We start from the raw sequence: 23,779 nt of genomic DNA, 5'->3' as shown, positions 1-23,779 counted from the left end.
TACTCTCTAGAAATTGACCAAAAATATATTAATATCATAAAATATGTGTATAAAAATAGTACAAGCAAAGTGAGACTGGAGACCAACGGAGAACCCTTCAAAATTGAACGAGGTGTAAGACAAGGCGACCCGTTGTCACCGAAACTTTTTATAGCGGTTCTTCAAGACATTTTCAGCAAAATTAATTGGACACAAAAAGGCATACTGCTAAATGGTAAATATCTCAATCATCTACGATTTGCAGACGACATCGCAATACTAGCTGAGACACCAAAAGACCTAGAGGAAATGATAAGAACACTTGATCACGAAAGTAAAAAAGTCGGTCTTGAAATGAACAAAAATAAAACAAAAATAATGACAAACAGTTTTAAGAGGCCAATACGAGCAAACGGACACGAAATTGAATATGTTGACAGCTATATCTATTTGGGGAAACGAGTCTCATTTAATGCAGAAAGCAACTTAGAAGAAATAACCAGGAGAATATCATTATCGTGGAAAAAATTCTGGTCGCTCAAAGAAATATTAAAAGGCAACTATAGCCTACAAATGAAAAAAATTGTGATGGATACCTGCATTATGCCATGCCTCCTATATGGCTGTCAAACCTGGGTATTCACAAAAAATATAAAACTAAAAATTGCGAACACACAAAAAGCAATGGAAAGAAGCATATTGATGATCAGAAAATCACACAAAATACGAAGCGAGGTTATAAGAAAGAAAACCATGATTACTGATGCACTCAGACACGCACTAGCATTGAAATGGAAATGGGCCGGCCATATTGCACGTTACACGGACAGAAGGTGGACAATAGAGAGCACCAAATGGAAAGGGCCATCAGGCAAAAGAAGCATCGGCAGACCAAAGCAGCGATGGGCAGATGACATAGTGCAAACGGTAGGAAGAAACTGGATGGAGCAGGGCAGGGATAGAGAAAGGTGGAAAAGGTTGGAGGAGGCCTATACCCACGATGGGATTCATAACGAAAATTAAATTAGATAAAAAATTTAGATGTAATATCAAACTAACACTAGATTTTAAGCACAATGAAGTACTAACAACATTTGAAATGTAAAATAAGGGTTATGAAATAAACGGCTTTTTTTATTTTATTTTATTTTATTATAACACCCATTTACACAAAGACTAAAATAACGGCAATTATACCTGAAAACATAGTTTTTTCCAACCAACATCCAGTCACCCAACAAAGTATCAAATAAAACAACAAACACCTTTTAAACGTTTAATAAAAAAATGCATTATTAGTTCTTAAGATAACATAATTGGCGTAAATTACATTAAAAGAAGCAAAATATACACAAACTACGGTATGTTGTTGAGTTGGCTGTTGACCACTTTACATCTGTCGGCTGCTGCGGCCACGGCACCAATCACGGCTGATCGGAAACCTGAGAAAAAGAAGAAAATATAGTTACATTTACAAAAATGTACATTCAAATTAAAACCTATCCTGGTAAAAATACAAAAACTAAAAAGCATTAAAAATCGACTAGCAGCATAATTTACATCAAAAAGTTAATTAGCAAAGTACCTTTTGTCCCTTATACAGCGGACTTTGCTGTATCGGAGAACAAAAATACCTGCAGATGCATCTGTCGAAACGCAAGAAACAACATAAACTGGTATTCATCAAAGCCCTTACCGTTCTGTTCCAAATGATAAGTTCCATCAGCGGTGGACCCTGCAGGGCTGGTCACATTGTCCTTAAGCACAGCAGGATGGGTGCCTGTCTTCACCATGGCTGCAGAACCCAGGGTGGTCTGCGCAGCCAGGCGGAGTGCCAAGTCGCGTGGCAAGCCGCAGCGGACACCGCCGTCAGCTAGAGACTCGATCATCATGTAGATCTGCGAAGAGAAGAATTGTACAAGTCATTAGTTAGGTTTTCCTGAGTGAAAGATTATCTAAAATGGGAGCTTTAATAGCAGTTCATGCTTGAGGTATCGGCTAATAATTTGTTTCAAAGGTTTAATGATATTGTAATAGCACTATCGGCAAGAAGTTAGCTACTGACTAACAATTAAGTCCAACCAAACCCAATTGCTTCATTTAGGTAACTATTACGATAACCAGCCCCCTATAATTGCCGCCCATTGGTCAAATCCACTGGTTCGGTTATCGTTACAGTTAAATGGTGCAACTCATCGTAAGTTAAGTATGTTCAAGTTATAAGTTCTTTAGTTTGTAACAAATCAGTAAATAGTACCTACATCAAATAAATAAATACAACTTACATAAGCCGGCCCACTGCCGCTCAACGCAGTGACAGCATCCATCTGATACTCCGGCACCTCATCACAGGTGCCCACAGCTTGGAACAGCTGTGAAGTCAGCTTGGCATCTTCAGCAGTGGCTCGGGAACCACGGCTGAGGGCTGCAGCTCCATGCTGGACTAACGCTGGGGTGTTTGGCATCACTCGGATCACGCGAGCTTCTGCGGGTAACACCTGGAATTGTAAAGATCAATTTGGAAAGGTAAGAATTTTGCTGAACAAAATTTCCAATATGGAATAGGACTAAGAATTGCTCCTTGTGGGAACCCCTTTTTCAACTTTATAGCAGCTGTACCTTCTTTGAGGAAAACATGAGTATTCCACTGTAGGTATGTATAAACGTTACTCAAAGTAGCTGCATAGCGTAAAAAAGCAGATTACAATGACAAGTGTCAGCATAAATACACATGGTTTAAACAGTCAAATGCTTTATCCAAGTCAAAGAACATTAAGACGAGACGGTGTCCGTAAAAACATTTCCTTTCTATTGTTTACAAATTTGTTGGACAGTATTTTATAAATCTTGACTGAATACAACAGCAATTATGAGGAAATCTCATTTTAGATAACCGATAGAGTAAAGTGGAATGACAAACTACGTCACAGTTCCTGTGTGACGTGAAATTGATGTCAATGATAGTCCAAACAAAATACAATAAACACGTATGTAGGTAAGTGTACACTTTAAAACCTTAGGTCAACAATTTATATTATCCCAACAATAAAAACAATGATAAGAGGTAATCTTTTTATAGTCCTACTAGTATTGAGATCAAAGAAATTTAGGTTTTAAATCTCTTAGGTAATTAAAAAAACCCATAACATAAAGATAAAATGCGAAATCCTTTAGTCATGCCTACATCCCTTTTTTTCGAAACATAAACTAAGTATATGGCCTATATTCTTATCCTGATTGAAATTAACGAAAGTATGTTTTAATCAGAATTGCTAACTTCAATACTCATAATCCCTCAAGCCTACCAAACTATTGACATGCTTTTTCATACAAGTCATCAACATAAATTCTATTAACAACAGCTTGTTTATGTTCAGTGTTATCAACACTTTATTTAAAGACTTCTATGATGACGTTACGTACGTTTTCATGTACTATATATCGATAACTTATCGTAACAACAATCGATTGTCTGTCTTAATCTAGGTAATCTTATTGAAGAACAGCTGATTAACAGACAATGATTGCATTGTTAAGTAGACAACACAGATACCTACTCACAGTGCCGGTTTTAACTCTACCAGCGCCCTGGGCGAGATTTCTGCGGCGCCCCCCAACTGCAATTCAAACCCATACGAAAAACAGAGACACACATAGTTACCGATTGCGCGAGCGAAGCGAGCGCGAATTTTTTTTATAGTTAACAAGTCGAAGCAAAAATTACGTAAAATGTAGCCCAATCGTACATAAGCTATTGCTGGTTGGTGAATGCAAAAACACGGGAACATGGCTTCCGATTGCGCGAGCGAAGCGAGCGCGAAATTTTAAACACAGTAGACATAAAAGTAGAATTTCTCAAATTTAACGCGGATTTAAACACAAATTCGCTTCGGCGCCCCTGAGCCCGCGGCGCCCGGGTTATACGCACACCCTGCACCATAGGTTAAGACAGTTCTTGTAAGTTGCGATCTTTGATGAAATTTAAAACAAAAATAAGAGTAAAATTCTGATCAAGGATTAGTTGGGGGCGCCTGCGGCGCCCCTTATATCCGGCGCCCTGGGCCGTCGCCCAACCGTGCCCTACCCTAAAACCGGTACTGCCTACTCAGTGGTCGTAACTCAGTTTACGTAAACTATAGTCCTTTTGCTATAATATTATAATCTTTCTCACTGCTGCTATAATAAAGTAAGAATTAAAATAACAACTTGCATGTTCGACGATAAATTAAAATTTGCATGTTCATCCAAAAGCCTCCCAAAACATCGATAGTCAGTTACTTTAGGCAGCTTAATTAGGATAGGATTAAAATTAAATTGATATACAATTTTGCAAGGCCCTAAATAATTTTTAGTGCCCTTCTTTTTCTATCTGACCATAATACATCTTTAACATCCACAATTACCTTCTCAATAGCAGCAGTAGTAATACCCATGGCCACTGATATGAAGAGCTTGTTCTTGGAAGCTGGTAGTTCCTTCACCTCCTTCAGAACTGGTACCACTACATCGGGCTTGACTGACACTATCACTACTTCAGATCTCTCCACCACTGGCTTATTCTCGAAGACTGCTGTGGCTCCGAGTTTCTGGAAATTCAAAATTAGAGTTTTTTATCCAATTTGTGTTATGAAACCTTTAAAATAAGGGCATCTAAGGGCTTTGGAGATATTGAGGTAGAGTTTCTCTTTTCATAGATCATATACGATCGTAGAAACAAGAATATATGAAAGTTTCCATGTCTAATTTAATTCATGTCTAATATGACGATCGTACTTCTCTTTCATAATTTCTTTGGAATAATATGAGTCGTATCACCCTGGGTCATCCTTCTGAGTAGTTAAGATCAATCAATCGACTGACTTGAATATATGTATGTACCGAAAGCAAAGAAAGTTTATCTATTGCATTGATACAAACACAGACGTCATTTTCTTTTCCTTCATCAAATAAATCAGTGGTGTAAAGTAACAATAGAAATCCAGTTAAATTACGACGTTTTGATTCACATTTACTATGAGTTAAAGTTAAACAATATTGTTCTGAATCGTCGTAATATTTTATCTTCTACATAGGAACATCTACGTATCGTGAGACGTAATTTCTTATCTACGTAATAACATACAAAGTCAAGGCGACAACTCTGAATGGGATTCGATTTAAACTGTTTTCTTAATGTTTGTATTTTATTTAATGTGTAGATTTACATTCTCTGCCCATTAAAACTTTGGATACCAATACAGCCGAAATCTTTGTTTCACTCTTTTCTCCCCTTACACATTATATGTATTTGCTTTTTACAATATTTTGAGAGGCAGATCGAGTAATCATAGACCCTGTTCGGTCGCACCAATATCAGACATTATTCAGTCTAAATATTTTATTGGATTTTTGATGATATCAAAGTAGAAGTAGAAATCAATATTACAAAACACTTATTAGAGGATTATACTCTAATGTATTTGAAGAGTTAGGCAAGGTTAGTGAAGCTTAGTTCCTTACTACTAAAGAGCATCATAATATTATGTAGAATTGTAGAACTAAGTACTCTAGTATCTAGGAGAAGTGCCTGATTAGATAGCTCTTTGATTAATGATAGATAACATAATGCACAAATCTCTATTCGCGGCAAATCAAGTGCATAGCTGCGTTTGTCAGTACCTATAGATGCATGTAAGACGTCTATTGTCTACATTCTGAATCTAGGACCATCGCTGAATCTATGTTTTTCTAAATATTCCGATCAACACACCTTTCAAGGGGTTAGGTAACTGGCGGTTTGCAAAATTGCCTGAATCAGAATAAATTGACATCAATAATTTATTACCTATTTCAAATGTTATCCTTATTTTAATAGTTCAAAACAAATGAGGCATTCGAAATCAGGCTAGGTAATTCTTTATTGAAATACTGCGGCTTTCACACTACATTACCTCAAGATCATAATGAAGGAAAAAGTGCTGTTTTTCATAGTAATATTGAAATTGTAAATATAATGTATTGCCAAAACAATGAGTTTACCTTGAATGCCTCAGCGCTCACCACGTCGGCGGGATGAACGCTCGCTGTGATCTCATCGGGTTTTGCCAAACCTGAAAATTTTAGGGTAAAATATATATATATTTGTATACAAATAACAATTAAGACGATTTGAAAACTTTAATATTGAATGTTGGTCCAAAATAAGGATGAAGATTATATTATCGACTGTCTCAGCTCATTTTGCAGTTTCGAATTAGGGTCTGGTGCTCTCCAAAAATTTGAAGACGCAATCTGGAAACCAGTTGTCATGGTATAAAGGGCTTGTGATGGAGAGGAATAAGGATCGTATTGTGAGAAAGGTTCTGAGCATAAATGTAGATTGGGATGGACGACCAACGAACCGATTGCGACATAACGTGAAAGGTGATTACTAGGTAGGTACATACTTGACTTATTTACATCAATCTTAACTTGTTTGTGTCAAATGTGAGTGTATTGTGGTTGTGGTCACCGTTTTGTTGATTCATAAATCAACCACACTGTCCACAATTGTCATTTTTCAAAAACATTTTTGAATAAGAATTGTCAGTCATATCAGATGGATATGCCTGCAACCCTTTTTTTTTTTTTGCGGCGTCAGCGTGGTCTGCTACGCTGACGACACGCTGGTTCTGGCACAAGGGAGGTCGCACCAGGAGGCGGCCGACATAATGACGCGCGGGGTTGCGACAGTCATTGAGAGGATCCAGCTGCTGGGCCTGGAGGTGGCCTTGCACAAATGCGAGGCCATGTGCTTTCATAGGCACGGTGGGGGGGGTTACCATCGGCGTGGAGAGGGCGATGAAATACCTGGGACTCGTCCTCGACGGCCGGTGGAACTTCGTCGAGCATTTCCGACGTTTGGGCCCCAAACTGGAGAAGGCAGGTGCTGCATTCAAGCGGCTCCTGCCCAACCTGGGCGGCCCAAACACCCCCTGCCGCAGACTCTACGCGGGGGTCATGCGGTTCATGGCCCTCTACGGGGCCCCGGTATGGGCACGTTCGGTACGGCCGCGGGCTGTACACTACCTGAACGTGCCCCAAAGGGTGATAGCCATTAGGCTAATCCGGGGGTACCGCACGATTTCCCGCGAAGCAGCTGGCCTACTTGCTGGACTGCCACCGTGGGATCTGGAGGCGAGGGTCTTCTTGCGCCTGTACGACTGGCGCGAGGAGGCTCAGCGCCGGGGAGAAACCCCGTTGCCGCGGCAAGTTGTCGCGCAGCGGGCGGAGCTCCGGCGCGATCTCATGGTGGCCTGGAGGGAGCGACTGTCGCAACCCAGTGCAGGGCACGCCACCATCGTGGCGGTAAGTCCCCTCTTTGAGGAGTGGCTCGGGAGGAGTCACGGCGCCCTCACGTACCGCATGACGCAGGTCCTCACCGGACACGGTTGTTTCGGGAGGTACCTGCACCGCATCGGTCGTGAGGAGGCGCCCGGGTGTCACCATTGTGCGGACAGCCCCGAGGACACGGTGGACCACACAGTCCAGGTGTGCCCCGCATGGGAAGGGCACCGCCGGGTCCTCGTCGAGGCTTTGGGCGGCGGCGACCTCTCGCGTCCGGCCCTGGTTCAGGCCATGGTCCGGGGCGAGAGGGAATGGGATGCCGTTGCCTCCTTCTGCGAAGCGGTCATGCTCGAGAAGGAGGAGGCGGAACGCCAGAGAGTTTGCATCTCTCATCCCGGCCGCCGCGCTGGACCAGGTAGACACCATGGGCGCCGGGTGTCGCGAGATGACTCCCGGCCACCGTAGGCGTGGGTCTGTGGGCGGTGAGTTCGGGTGGCTCATCGTCCCTCTGTCTTTCTAGACGACAGACCCGTGTCGACGGCGCGCGTTGTTCCACGCGCTCCTCAAAGAGATGTCAGCAACCCCAGCGGGGCCCAGCAGGGCCAAGGCCTGCCGGGGCTGCGGGTTGTTCGAAAGAGATACCGCGGCCCTGGTACATAAAAGGCCTATGACGGAACACGACGATTTTAGTCAGTAAGAGTCTGACACTCCCTCACCGCTGCTAACCCACAGCGGGAGGGGTCATTTGATGATTTTACGTCGCTAAAAAAAAAAGAGGGCAAGATCCGCTAGTAGCTAGATTATGAAGGCAAATATAATTTAGTTTCTGCTTAAAATAGTTTTTTATCTCCTTAAGAATAGACAATATTGCGTCACATCTGTACAAGTGTTGTGAAATATCGTTTTAATTTAAGAGTAAACACTGATAAAGATTAGAGGCTGGAAATATACCTACTGAACTAAAAGTTAACGTAATGTCATCCGTTTCTGAAGTCATTGCCCAGTTAATTAACTGGGTGAATGAGATGGTTTATTAGTTACGTTCAGTTGAAAGAGTAAATCAATTTGATCATGAATTGAGTTCGAAAGAAAGTTAGGTATTGCAGGAAAAAAATACCTATTCGACGATAACATGACTAGCTGATCGCCTTATCCTATTCCTTTTTTTTGTGTCGGTGTTCCTTACATGTTTTAGGCTTCCATTCTTCTCTGTCACTTAGGCAATACTAATATTTGTTTACTTCCTTCTTATTCATGTCATCTTTTAGACGGTACATCCATTTCTACTTTACCTTCTCTCCAGTTCACATTCATACTTAAAACGAAATGGCAGCGGAAGTTATAAACATCGTGTCTATAATTTCTAAGATATGATCAAACCTAATATCAGTCTGATTGGAGAATTTTGAAAGTAAAATGAGAATTAAATTTCAAAGGACATAATAAGAGCCAGAACTCTCGGTGAACATCGTTTAAACTGTATAGACAATAGACAGACAATATTTACCAGCTGAGATAAAGCCGTTGGCCAAAGCGAAGGCCAGCCTGCCTCCGCCAATAAAACCGATCTTCATGACTTCGCTTACTGAAACAAACATCATTATTGCGTTAGTTATGTGTTGGCGATATATATTTTTGGTTTAAAACATCAGAATTGAGAGCCTCCTCCTTTTTGGGAAATTGGTTCAATTCTATTGGAATGATAATTTACTAGCAATAGGATGACAAATAGGCTAATTTTCAAGAAGAAAAACCGAGTTCTACTGAAATATAGGTATGCCTCATCAATAGGGGCAAATCCCTTCTATCGATCTTCACGTCTTCACTGATCGAAGTTGAAATTAAGCCTTTTGCGACCGCGCAGTTTTTTTAATTTCACGTCTATAATATTTGGCATTGTTCCTACTGAAACTTAGTAAGCGGCTACAAAAATTGGAATTCATTATCAAAATAAGTGACCCTTAAGAAAACAATAACTGGATAATCTTGTAAGATTAAAACAAATCTTATTTCAAGCGGTAAATGAATGAATGAAACGACAAAAATAATCCTGAAATCCGTCAAAGTCAAAAGCGAGATATGGGGCTAAAAATATAGTTTAGGTAAGTATTACGAAACTCACATTCTTTGACGTGAAAATTGGCAAATTTTCTTTCGTCCGTCGCGTGCGAGAGATGCGGAGCACAGATGCCGACTGAACGGAGTTGAGCCAAGGGTTATGCGTTATCAGTCTGTACCTAGTCTTATCGACACAGACATAGATCGATATTGTATGGAAACTGAACTCTGTTGTTGTGATCTTAGTTAAGTTATTCATCTTAACGTGTTAAAATAATTAGGTAACTTTTTGGTAATTCATTTCAATAAATGTCTCCTGAAAGTGTCATTTTTTTTCTATTAAGTCATTAATAAAGTGGAACGAAGTTAAGTTGTTCAAGATTTCAGGTTAAAATACTTACTGAAATTATGAAAAACAATAGAGTTCGATCACGTTGCTAAGTATGCCGTAGCATCATAATCAAAAAAATTGAGACATCTTCCTGAATTTTTGTGAATTGTGAAGTTAAAACAAATAATTATTTTTATCATAATGTAGTATACATCTATAGTCTGAAAATTGTTGTCATACTTTACGACTACGCATAACGACTGCCAAATATGTAGTTACAAATGACATCCGGGAGCGTTTTATGAGCTTGAGACTTTGGCATAGATCATGGATGCATGAATTACCGTTTTATTTACAACTTTCTTGACTTCAAAATTAAAATCAAGTATCTATGCAAACCGTCGACGCTCAATCCTTCTCCGTGTGAGAGGAGGCCTGTGCCCAGCAGTGGGATTAAAAAAAAGGCTGTGACAGTAATAACAATCTATACAAAGAAATTTTCCTCACTTAGAAGATGTTAGAAAAACAATCATTTAGCGCCTAACCAATAATATTGCATCGATTGTATTCGAAGGTTATTTATATGAGTTCTTTAATATATAAGATATAAATACATACAGATGTACGAACAAAAGTTAACTATCAATTGAACCCATTTACTTCTTGTTTTCGTCTTGATGCATTCGTCAATGTGGGAAATTGATAAATTATAGAGTCAATTGAAAAACTATCTTATGACCGCAACCATGCATTTGAAGTCTGGTAATTTTTGCCCGTGAATTAAGTAGATTCCTATCAGCAACATCGTAAGTAATAAGTTTGCTCAGCTCATCTATACATATAATAAATCTGTAAAAAAACTGTGTCTGTACATTGAATATATTAAAAAAATAATAATTGGGTGGGGTTTAGAAACAGTAATGGAGCACAAATCCAAAAAAAAAATTCTGTCTGTATGTCTGTATGTCTGTTTGTTTGTACACGCTAATCTTCCGAACTACTGAACGGATTTCAATGATTTTTTCTTTGTTGTATCAGTATTAAGCCTGGTCAACATATAGGCTATAATTTATCTTCGAAACTTGAAGACCTGATGCAGAACTCCAACAGACCAATAAAACTATAAGAGATACAAATATGGTGCCGTGGCAAAAATTGTTTCATTTGATGAGCATTTTCAGCTGAGATAATAAATTTTAAGATCTGGAACACCTGATGTGGAACCCCAAGAGCCCAGCTTCTCTGTACCATATACAGGTATGACGTTTTAGCAAAAGAGATAAAGTATAAATGAAAAATGGGCTTAAACTTCAGAAAACACATTTATTAACTTTTAGCAACACATGAGCAACACGCAACCAAAACGCCATGACAGATAGAGAGAGTAAGCGATATGTGTCTCACTCACACCAAGACCATTATTACATTGCACTGCATTGCAACCTTTTATAACACCCCCTCTCAATGTAATAAACTGGATACATATCTATTAACTTAAACTTAATTATCTACTGAGAAAAGAAATTTCGCAACTACTATAACAATAGGTAGGTATCTAACAAGATTATATGCACTTGAGTTACTTTAAACCACACATCGCTGCTTCAATTCAAAAGTACCACAAATAAAAAAAATACAAAAGTATTTTTATCGCAAAAATGCAATCGTAAGTCTGTAAATGAGCTCCTCTGTAAAAAAGTGTAATTTTTATATATGGTAGTTTTGAATTGAAGCAGCGGTCATATCAACCAATTTTAACAGTGTATTATTTTTCAAAGCTTTAGTCAACATATCAGCAATTTGCTCCTCAGTTTTCACATATTTAATACATACTTTTTGTTTCTCAATAAGTTCCCTAATAAAATGATGTTTAATATCTATGTGTTTTAATCTCTTTACAGTGTTGGTATTAGCAATAACCATGGCAGACTGATTGTCACAGAATAAGATAGCTGGAGTTACATTTTTAATATTAAAATCACACAACATATTGCTCAGCCAACATGCCTCAGCTCCTGCCATACTCATTGCTACATACTCAGCCTCGGTGGATGAAATACTAACTGTGCTTTGCTTCTTTGAGCACCAAGAAATTAAGCAGTTTGCATACTTGAAGCAGTAGCCTGTGGTAGATTTTCTATCTGTGAGGTCTCCTCCCCAATCAGCATCACAAAATCCCACCAACTCATCATCATTACATTTATAAATCAATTTATAGTCTAATGTGTGTTTGATGTAACGCAGAACTCTTTTCAAAGCTACTAATAACGTGTTACTAGCCTTATCTTGAAATCGACTTAAGATTGATATTGTAGCACAAATGTCTGGTCTGGTACCACAAGCTGCATACATCAAACATCCAATTATTTGTCTACACACATTTTCAGTTTCTGTTGTACACTTAGTATTTTCAAGTTCTTTTACATTAAAATTCTGGTCCATAGGTGTGCTAATTTGTTTACATTCAGACATATTGAATCTCTTAAGTACATTTTCCAAATAATTTCTTTGACATAATACTGTAACATGAGTTTCTAAATTTTGCTTTACATTAATTCCTAAAAAATCAGAGACAAGTCCCAAATCTTTCATTTTAAACTCCTTTTTTAATACTGACTTTAAAAGTGACACAGAATTTTCATTGCTACCAAAAATCAACAAGTCGTCAACATAAACAAGTACATAAATCTTTTCATTTTCATTACACTTAGAGTACAAGCAAGGATCGCATTCAGATCTTTTAAAATCTTCTCTAATTAACACAGAGTTTAATTTATCATTCCAGTACTTTGGAGACTTCTTTAAACCGTACAAGGCTTTATTTAGCTTTACAATACAATTGTTATTTTCATAAGCTCCATCAGGTAATCTGATGTATACACTTTCATTTATTTCCCCATACAAAAATGCACCCGTAACGTCCATTTGATAAACAGGTAAGTTGAATTTTGTTGCAATAGCTATAAACAGTCTAAAAGTAGCCAACTTAGCCACGGGGGCATATATTTCACTATAACTTAATACATTTTCTTGCTCAAAGCCTCGTGCTACCAACCTAGCTTTATATTGAATGACATTGTTGTTTTGTTTTATTTTAAATACCCATTTAGTACTAATTGCTTTCTGATTACCTGGTAGTTCACTCACTGTCCATGTATTATTTTCTTTTAATGTCTGTAGTTCCCTCTGGATTGCTTTCTTCCACTCAGATGCCTCTGGACTCCTCATAGCCTCCTCATAGGATTTAGGCTCACAGTCTTCTACCAAAACATTATTACAGTTAAAGAATTGAGTCTGCTTTCTGACACGCTTGTTTTCATGGTTTATGGGTGGATTATCAGAATGTTCACCTTCACTACTATCAGTTGGTTCATATAAGCTGCCCTCAGAATCACTCTGTAAGGTATTCACTGTGTTATCATCTTCTTCAACAACTTGCTCTTGAACTTCAGCATTCTCCTTCTCAGCATCATTCGGGTTGGACTCCTCTATTTGGTTGTATACACATGGCACCATTGTCGCCTCTGTTTTTTGTTCTTTATTTTCTTTCACAAAAATAATATCCCTTTTTGTTTCTACAGTATTCATGTGCGGGAAAAATACCCTGTATCCTTTAGTTGTCTCTCCATAACCAACTAAAATACCTTTTTCACCTTTAGGGTCCCACTTACGCCTCTTTTCTTTTGGTATATGGACATATACGGGAGTGCCAAACACTTTAAGGTTGTTGATATCAAATGTTTTGTTTGACCATAATTCATATGGAGTTTTTCCATCAACTGAGCTTTTTCCAGTTCTATTAATTACATATGCAGCTGTATTTATAGCCTCTGCCCAAAGATTGGTAGATAAATTTTTTGCAAATAACATTGAACGGGCCGCTTCTACTAAAATACGATTTTCACGTTCAGCTCGACCATTTTGTTCTGGAGTAAAGGTCACTGATGTTTGGTGTACTATTCCTCTTGCCTGAAACATTTCTCGCACCTCGTTATTTACGAATTCAGTTCCGTTGTCAGTACGAAAAATCTTAATTCGATTTCCAGTCTCATTTTCAGCCCGAGCAATAAAATTTCTAATACACAGTTTAATTTCATGTTTTCCTTTAACAAAACACACTTCCCTGTATTTTGAAAAATCATCTTTGAACACGACGAAATATCTCGAACCCCCAATAGAACTCACTTCCATCGGTCCGCATGTATCTGCATGAATTATTTCACATGTCCTGGAGCTAACATTTTCACTTCTAGGGTAAGGCAGACGGTGAATTTTACCCTTCATGCAACTTTCGCATGTCGCCGAGTCGGACAATTGAGTATTAACATCAACTTTATTATTCTTCAACACTTCTTTCACATAAGTCATGTTTTGATGCGCCATTTTCTCGTGCCATTCGTGCAAACCTGAACGCTTTGTTTCCGCAACGTTGGCTTCGGACGTATTTTGATAACGAAAGTTCAAATAGTACATGCTTCCATTACGCTCAGCAATAGCCATCACCATATTATTTTTATAAAACTTGCATTCATTTTCACCGGTTACAATAACGTAACCTTTACTTGTTGCGCGGTTCACAGAGAACAAATTGGTTGACAGTTCGGGAACATGTAATACGTTGTCTATAGTAGTGTCGATCCATTCGTTCCCGTTCCATACCTGTACAGCCACTTGTCCGCTGCCTTTGACACTAATTTGCGTTCCGTTTCCCACAATTACCGATTTACCTTTTACGGAACAATACGAATGAAATAGTTCGTAATCACAACACATATGTTCGCTTGCACCCGAGTCCACCAGCCATTTTGTTTTATTAAAATATGCACCAGATTCACTAATTTTGTTCATGACTACGAATGCATTACCTTTCCTTTCCTTGTCCTTTCTAAAACGGCACTGATTTTTTAAATGTCCTGGCTTATTACAATAGTAACATCTCACTTCCAAATGATGATTCTTGGAATTACGAAAGTCATCAGTCTTATTAAATCGGCACTCACTTGTATAATGTCCTAGTTTATTACATTTAAAACACTTTGCAGTTTTTCTGTTGTTTCTTTTAGCCACAAACGCTGCCGATGATTGCGAGCTTCCGCCTTTTTCTTTAATTCTCTCTTCTTCTATTAACAACCTAGCGACTAGATTATCGTAGGTTTGCTTATCATCTGGAGCGGATTCCCATGCCGAGACAAAATGCTTATAATCTTCCGGTAACGACATCAAAATCTTCGTTATAACAAACTTATCGGATATTGCTTCGCCGAGCTGTTTCAAGTGGTTTTGCATCTCCTGTATCTTCGATAAAAATACGGACATATCTGAATTTTCATCGTATTTGAATTGAAAGAAACGTTGTTGTAGTATGTGGATGCTGGTTTCAGACTTCTGTTCATAGACACTCAGTAGTTTCTGCCACATACTAGCTGAGGTCTCACACGAAATGATATGTAACATGACTTCTTCCGACATTCTTGTGACCAACAACGTTTGAGCTTTCGCATCCTGAGCCATCCAACGATTTCGTTGTGCTTCATCCTCAGGTTTAACCGAAGTTCCATCCACTATATTGTAGACGCCTTGACCACGCAGTAATACGGACGTTTGGAATTTCCATATGTTCCAATTTTTGGCACCTTCCAGTTTTATAGTAAAATGATTGTGCTGCATGGGCTCCATTTTCTTCCTTCCTGTAGACTCTCCTGCCTTGTTGAACTTTTTCAATCAAGTAATTTCCTTCCCGACGTAACCTCAAAATTTTTTCCGCCGACGCTCGCCGGTTTTTGTACTTTTACACTACAGTATTTACTTTCCTTTTAAACTTTTATAATGTTCTGTTTTAGTTTATTATCTGGGCCCATAACCAGATAAAGTATAAATGAAAAATGGGCTTAAACTTCAGAAAACACATTTATTAACTTTTAGCAACACATGAGCAACACGCAACCAAAACGCCATGACAGATAGAGAGAGTAAGCGATATGTGTCTCACTCACACCAAGACCATTATTACATTGCACTGCATTGCAACCTTTTATAACAAAAAGTTGTTCAATTTGATAAGCACTTTCTATTGACTTATACAAATTGAAGATCTAAAACATCTGATGTGGAACTCCAGGGGCCCAGCTAGACTATAGCATATAGAGGTATGTCGTTTTAGCAAAAGTTGTTCAATCTGATAAGCACTCTCTGTTGACTTATAAAAATTGAACATGTAAAACACCTGATGTGGAACTCCAGGAGCCCTGCTAGACTATATGAAGCATATGAAGATATGACGTTTTAGCAAAAGTGGTTCAATCTGATAAGCACTCTCTATTGACGCATTTTTCTTTTCTCTCTCACACAAACAAATAATAACGAAGATACAACCACGCTTGAATTTCGTGTTAAGTCACTGCTTAGTACAAATTTTACATACCTAGACGTGGCGTCACGAGCCCCCGCTCTCTAACTTTGTTGCGTTATATCTCATTATTATTTTGTATGTCTCTTCCAGACCTCGGGACTACAGAGTTCCGAATTTTTGGGAGGCAAACGTGGGGCCGAAGCCAACACGCTGAAGTCCGTTTGTGACAACTTTAATGAAATGGTGACACAAAACCAACGATTATCCCTTTATACACTATAGAAATGAATCCAAGGACAATCCCCGGTGGACGTCGTTAAAAAAAAGACAATCCCCGGTTCTGTGCTAAACTATTGCTAACTATGGAGGAAAACTATTTGGGCTATTGTGATGGGATGTTAGTGGATGACAATGTATTAGGTACATGTAAAAACGGCAGGTGGAGACTCGCCACCTCACTTACTGGGCCCCCGGGAACCAGTCACTGAATAGCAACAAGAGGGCAACAGGGACATGAGCGGCTGAAGGGTGACTTTAAGCGGCGGACTTTAAACGCAGATTACGCGCTCCCTGTGCTTACCATGAGGCACCTACCCTCCGAGCAAGGCTACTAATCCTGCTCTAGCGACGGCTCCACTCTGGACGGCCAAGCCAAGCCAGAGGCGTGAGACCTACCCCCGTCATGGTTCACTCCGACCGGCCGGAAATGGGGGACAGTATACACTCCCTGGAGAACTCAATATATATAGCCCCGCGGGGTCGCTACTCCCCGTCATCAGCCTCAGATGTCCTGCGGTGCCTATATCTCATTATTATTGTCGTTATTATCTCAAGAGCCTTTGTCCCAATTATGTTAGGGTCGACTTCCAGTCACGATGCAACTGAGTACCAGTGTTTTACAAGGAGCGACTGCCTATCTGACCTCCACAACCCGGTTACCCGCTCAACCCAACACCCCTTAGTAAGACTTACTGGCTTCTGACTACCCATAACGACTGCCAAGAATGGAATGTTCAATGACAGTCGGAACCTACAGTTTAACATCCCCTCCAAATAATGGTCATTGGTATCCAAAATATACGTAGAAAGTACATACGAACTTAGAAAAGTTGCATTGGCAGGCACTTGCCAGACCTGAAATCAAAGACGCACGCTCATACTTAAGAGATTGGTTCTCTACCCACTAAACCACCACGAATTCCACTAAGTCACCACGACTTTGTCATCTATTTAATGTTTTTTTACGTAATATTTTTGCCACACACAACTTAAATGCGGACTAATTAGAATCACTACTTTTATCCCTATGTTCACGTCTATTGCGACTATTCAGATCTTTGATTTTGCTGACCCCGTAGTCGCTGGCATAAGGGACAGGATCCGCGTACGAAGTCGCGGGCAGAAGCTAGTAAGGAATATGGGACTTATCGAAAAAGCGAACCTGCACCGAAAGACATAAATAAAATCACCCAAAGAAAATTGTTTCCCTTTTTGTGATAAATTATCGAGATTTGCGGTTGACAAGCGGCTGTCGATCAGCTGCATACGGCTGATTACAGTCGTGGCTTTGTAAAGTTCTACTAAACAAAACCGTGAAACTTACACCTACCCATAAATGCAGTATTGTGCGACAAACAACAAACAAAGCTGCACTAATGATTACCATCTATTGGTTCAATTAGCTGGCCAGCATTCAGCCTTGTGTCTAGTTTATCATGCGCCTGGCTAAACGACAGTAAACGACTTATTTGTTTTATGCACTTTGTGCAATATGTGTTGACGTCAGATGCAATGGGCGAAGTGCACCGGTGGTAATAACATAGTAACATAGTATAGCCATTTAGTGAGTATGGAAATTAAGATTGATGGAATGTTATAGAAGTTGGGAACTACATAGATACTTTTTTTATATACTTAATGCCTAGATAGGTAGGTACAAGTACTTATATTAAGGAGCTAAGAGTTTTTAGTTTAAACGTTTTCCTCAGAAAGCACTGGTCCGAGGACCGTTACCAGTTCTTTTCTATCCAGTTGTACAAAGTAGGTAGGTACATATGGTGTGCCAAAACATGAGTTAAAAAGAAACAGTCAGCAAAACAGTGATTGATTTAAAAATGAAAAAGTCCTGAACACTAAAATGCCATAAAGCTATGACATGTTCGGAGACCTTAAAGTGTTTTACATTATGTTATCTATCTTCTTCTTTCTCCTGCCCTGTTCCCAAATTTTACTTGGGGTCGGCGCAATATGTCATTTTCTTCCATTTTCCCCTGTCACTCGTCATACTGACACTCACTCCCTTCCTATTCATATCATCTTTCAGGCAATCCATCCATCTTTTCTTAGGTCTTCCTCTTCCTCTCCATCCGTATCATCCCTCCTCATTACATGCCCATACCATGACAATCTTCTACTTCTCATCTTTTCTGTAACTGGCGCTACTTTCAGACTTCCTCTAATGTAATCATTCCTCACTTTATCCATTCTTGTAACACCACACATCCATCTCAGCATTCTCATTTCTGCTACATGCACTCTCTTCTCATCCCTCTTTTTCAATGCCCAACACTCCGATCCATATAGAACGACAGACTAATGACGGATTTGTAAATTTTGCCCTTCAGTTTGAGGGGTATCCGCAGGTCACAGATAGCGCTAGTTACCTGTCGCCACTTCATCCATCCAGTATTGATCCGATGCGTAACGTCCCTGTTCACCTCACCGTCACTTTGGACGAGTGAACCAAGGTACCGGAAGTCGGAGCAAACTGGTAGGGGCATGCCGGCTAGGGTTATGGTCATGGGTCCTGAAATACCACCAAAATCACAATGAAGGTATTCGGTTTTGCTCCTGCTAACCTTTAAACCTACTGTCTCCAGTCTCAGCCGCCATGCCTCCAATCTACTCTGGACCTCTGGCCCACTCTCCCCCACCAGAACAACGTCATCGGCGAAAAGCATACACCAGGGTGCCTCCTCCTGTATATCTGCCGTTAGCGCGTCCATTACCAGCAGGAAGAGGTACGGGCTGAGAGCCGACCCCTGATGTAAGCCAACACCTACACTGAAACTGGCGGTAGTGCCCGCTGCGGACCGGACTTGTGTACTGCATCTGCCGTACATCGCTCGAATCAACTGCACATACTTCCCTGGTATACCTTTCTCCTCAAGGGCCCACCACAAAACCTCACGAGGCACCCGGTCCTATGCCTTCTCGAGGTCAACGAACACTAAACTGATGCCAAAAATGCAATCAGTACATTTTTTGTCTGTCTGTCTGTCTGTATGTTCGTTATGGAAACAAAAACTACTTGACGGATTTAAACGAAACTTGGTACAATTATTCTTCATACTTCTGGTCAGGTTATAGGATACTTTTCATCATGCTAAGATCAATAGGAGCAGAGCAGTGTAGAGAAACGATGGGAATGCGGGAGAAGTTACTCCATTTTTTAAGCTTCCGTCGCGTGTGCAGCCTTACTGATTAAAGCTACACAGAAACCATGTATGACGGAAATGTTCTCCTTAAAATAATGTAAAAAATATCCCATGACAGCATTTGTCTATCTTTTATGGTTGACTCACAATGACATGTATAACTCTCGACAGCTTAGAGTTTGCACAAAGTCCGAATCTAACGCGGACGAAGTCGCTGGCAAAAGCTAGTTAATAGTCTGTACTAATATTATAAAGAGGAAAACTTTGTTTGTTTGCTTGGTTGTAATGGATAAACTCAAAAACTACTGGACCGATTTTAAATATTCTTTCACCATTAGAAAGCTATATTATCTGCGAGTAACATAGGCTATATTTTATCCCGGTGTGGGCAGTAGCTCCCACGGGACGCGGGTGAAACCGCGGGAAAACGGCTAGTTATATATAAAAATGAAACCCGGTTTCCGTTGTCACGACATAACATGTAAACGGCTTGACCGATTTGGCTGAAAATTAGAGGGGAGGTAACTTAGACCCGGGAGAAGGTTTTAGGATTTTTGTCACCATCCGGCTACGGGACGCGGGTGAAACCGCGGGTGAAAGCTAGTTATGTTATATACGTGGCAGATAGTTTAAGTTTTGGGAGATTAGGCTTTATCAGAGACCGTATACATGTAGTATAGCTAAGGACATATGCATCTATTTAGTTAGGGTATATAAGATAGAATTATAGTTCATGCAATAAAATGATCATTCTGCAACAATTAGGTACTAGTTTTCAGCAATTACACAACTTGAAATATTGCAAGATTGAACTGAATGCGTACAAAATAGATTTTTAATTGCCCAAAACAAAAGAAGCGCCCGTCGTTCTAGATAGATTCAAATGATCGAGGTCTTGTGTCTTCATCTGAGTTTCTGAAAAACAGATTTTATGTGGATATACATTATACATGTACGGTTTTCACACATGGAGTTTCTTGTCGGCTCTTCTCCTTGAGACCAACTTTTTGGAACCGTGCAAATAGTTTGACATTTCGTGTGCCTGCAAAGGCCTATGTGAAATAAAAAGATTTTGATTTTGTTTGAAAACATAACATCTAGGTATAAATCTTTTTATAGAATATTTGCTATTTCTCTCAGTTTCACTAGCAACGTGTTCCCGAAACTTGTTCCCGTAAGCGGTTAAAATCCAGCCGTCGTTACTTGGGGATAGTGTACCCTATGTAGCTTCCTAACAGTGGAAGAATTTTTCAAAACGGATCTGTAGTTTCAGGTTCTTTAGGGAACTATCAAGACAAACATTTTGAAGTAAAGAAGACATTACTAGAGTGATTGACTGATCGATCAATTGACAGCTGAACCTAATCTAGAAGCATGAACGTAAAAAGATTTTTGGAAGAAAATTACGACATTTCTAAAGGCACAGGTACCTAAACATATTTGTCTTTAATATACCGGAATGTTACCTAACTTAGCTATCTTCTAAGCCAGGAATGATAGTGTTATTTATACAAGGCAGCTACTCGTCTCTTTAATAAATAATGATTTTGTCGTATCTCGCCGCCATAGGACCTTGATCGTTGATACTCGTCATTAAATGTTGTCTACTATATCTAGGGTTTACAAGTTTTTATAACAGAAATGTTATGTATAACATACTCAAGAGAAATTGACATGATCAGTATTTTAGAAAAGAGTAAATAGCTATTTATTTCTGGGCGTTAAAAAAAAAGTCGTTTTGTTTTTGGATACAATGCAAACCGGGTGACAGCGATGAGGATCAATTTTTTGACGCGCTTTATTAGTTTTAAGTCTTCTTTATTTTATGTTAATACTAGCTTCCGCCAGCGGCTTCGCCCGCGTGGTGTGTTGATAAAAAGTGGCCTATGTGTTAATCCAGGGTATCACCTATCTACATACCAAATTTCAATCAAATGGGTTCAGTCGTTTTTGCGTGATTTAATAACAAACATACATCCATACATTCTCACAAACTTTCACATTTATAATATAAGTAGGATTAATTTAGTTTATTTTAAAATATATTGTACAGATTTTATTAAAAAATACAAAAAACTGTTTTTGGATGGTTTTAATTAAGTAAAAATCAAAGATGCGTGTAGACTCTTTTAAAATATATATATTTTACAGTTAAATTAAGTACAAACTGAGTTAAGTAATTACCTAGTGCTTTTATTAGAAGTAAGTGTGTGTGGTTGGAAACCCTAACAGCACTGTCATAATACCAGTACCTACATTATGTATCTACTTTAAATAGATGCATCGTATCGATTTACATAACTTATATACCATGTAGGTACCTATTACATTGCGGTGAACAAGAGATCTTTGTTTGGCTTTTTATTTATATTTTTACCGTCGGTATTTTATTAATGGGATTCACAGATTTCCCTAATAAAATCAATTAAACTTGTACGATGAACTTTTCACGCGCTTTTGACCGGAAGTTTCATGTCACTCCAAACCGAATTATGAAGTTACTTATAGCCTTTATAAAAATGCCTTTGCAAATAATATCTACCCCACAAAGAGGCAAGTAGTTTGCGGATATTAACTTTTAATTAAGTTGTTCTGATTGCCATGAAAATTAATATTTTGACGCTCTTTTAAAATAGGTTTTAAGAAACACGCACTTATTTGGTCACTCAGAATGAGGTCCCGATTTTTTCATAAAATATAAATGTGAAGTTATATATAATTAAGTTAAAATACTTACATTTAATCATATTATTAACAATCATGATTGAAAAACAATAAAAATACTGATACACACACACTGAAAGCTCTCTCACTACTGATAGTCACAAAACTAAATACTAATGAACCATTCTACTAATGAATTTACTATTTAAAGTAATAAAAAAATATTATTATTGTGTATAGGAGTTAAATGATGGCGCGTGCATTAGTTACTAACGCATACGCATAGGAGGCGAGACTGATAGCTTGTACGGACAGGGTAAATATTGCTCGAGGATAAATAAATATATATAGGTACTTATTAGTTTATGTCATTGGTTAATTTAGTTGGTTGCTGTTTGGTTGTTCTGATTTTCCTGGATTTGTATGTCACGTAGTTGAAGATGAGTTATTCAGAAGCTACTTACTTGTTTCCTTCGACAACTATGACAAAGATTTTTGAAAATGCTGCTTAGCTTGATAAAATCAAGAATTGTGTTTTAAATCTAGGTATATTTACCTAAAAAATCAGGACTATGTACCTACTTACTAAGATTTTAGAAAAAAAACCTGAAAACTTTTTCAGAGACTGAACTTATTAAGGTAATTTATTACTAACTACGATATAAAATTAATAAACAGAAGGCAAATATATTTAACGCTGTCCGTTTTTCCGCTAAATCAGAGCTAAGTATTTCAAAGAAAGCTAAATAATTAGTCAAGCCGGTTTGCTGATCTTTCCCTAACCGCACATCATTAAATAATTAGTTAAACATAAACTAATGATTGTTTTTCAGTCAGTACATTACTGATAGTGTTATCTCGTATCTGTCCGATGTCCTAACGTTGACCTTATCAGTCGGGTACCGGCTATACGCTGGACTTTCACCTGTAATATACAGTTTGTTTATTGTTTTATTTGTTTGTAGTTATTTTGGGGTAATCATAATTGTTTTGACAGTTTTTTTCCAGTCCGGGTTCAAATACAACCGCGGATAATATAATATCCTAGAAGTGGAAGTGGCCAGTAGGTTTGTACCTACCTATAACAAGATATAAAGTCAAGTCAAAGTATTCATGTTGTATATAAAATGCATGTTGCAGAAATGAATGTGGATGGACGGAGAGGCAAAGTGGATTGATTGCCTGAAAGATGACATAGCTAGTAAGAAAGGGGTGGATGTTGGATGTGGACGGGTCTTGAAGCGGAAAATGTATTGCGCCGATCAAAAGTAGGTATAAACTTAGGAACTGAACTAGTCAGCAAAAAGTTAAAACCAAAATGAGAGAATCATTCTTTCCCCAGCTACTTATGAAAATCGTTTATACCGGCCACAGACGACTACCTACCCTTATGAACTCCACTAAGAATGAACTCCCTTATAAACTGCCCATGTACTACCCCTACATACTACCCTTATGTACACGGTACACCCCCTATGCACAACCCCGATGTAGATACTGCTTTATACACCCTCACAATATTTTGTTACTATTGCTCGTAATGCAAGTAGAAAAGAAGAGCAAGCTCAAGTGACGAGATAGCAACTATATGTATGAAGACTATTTCTCCAAAAAAATCTCTCTACTCTCGACTCTATGTCATATCCATTCATCATT

General features: G+C 38.7%; 1 protein-coding gene across 2 annotated transcripts; it reads right to left on the bottom strand.

Annotated features, from left to right (window-relative positions):
* Positions 1-1,241: 1,241 nt before the first annotated feature.
* Positions 1,242-22,396, bottom strand: LOC124642642 (pyrroline-5-carboxylate reductase-like). 2 transcript variants are annotated; one of them, XM_047181192.1, is made up of 7 exons: positions 22,197-22,396; positions 8,792-8,869; positions 5,998-6,068; positions 4,383-4,565; positions 2,265-2,477; positions 1,676-1,877; positions 1,242-1,421 (listed from the first exon to the last, which is right to left on the bottom strand). In XM_047181192.1, the coding sequence occupies exons 1-7, from the start codon at positions 22,219-22,221 to the stop codon at positions 1,336-1,338; spliced, it is 858 nt and encodes a 285-aa protein (XP_047037148.1). In that variant the 5' UTR covers positions 22,222-22,396; the 3' UTR covers positions 1,242-1,335. The 2 variants fall into 2 exon arrangements, with proteins under 2 accessions (XP_047037148.1, XP_047037149.1); XM_047181193.1 differs by lacking the exon at positions 22,197-22,396 and adding an exon at positions 9,407-9,793.
* Between the last annotated feature and the right edge of the window lie 1,383 nt (positions 22,397-23,779).

The sequence above is a fragment of the Helicoverpa zea genome, chromosome 25 (genome assembly GCF_022581195.2).
Source record: "Helicoverpa zea isolate HzStark_Cry1AcR chromosome 25, ilHelZeax1.1, whole genome shotgun sequence".
NCBI lineage: Eukaryota > Metazoa > Arthropoda > Insecta > Lepidoptera > Noctuidae > Helicoverpa > Helicoverpa zea.
The sequence above is the reverse complement of the archived record's forward strand: the minus strand, read 5'-3'. Positions and strand labels throughout refer to the sequence as shown.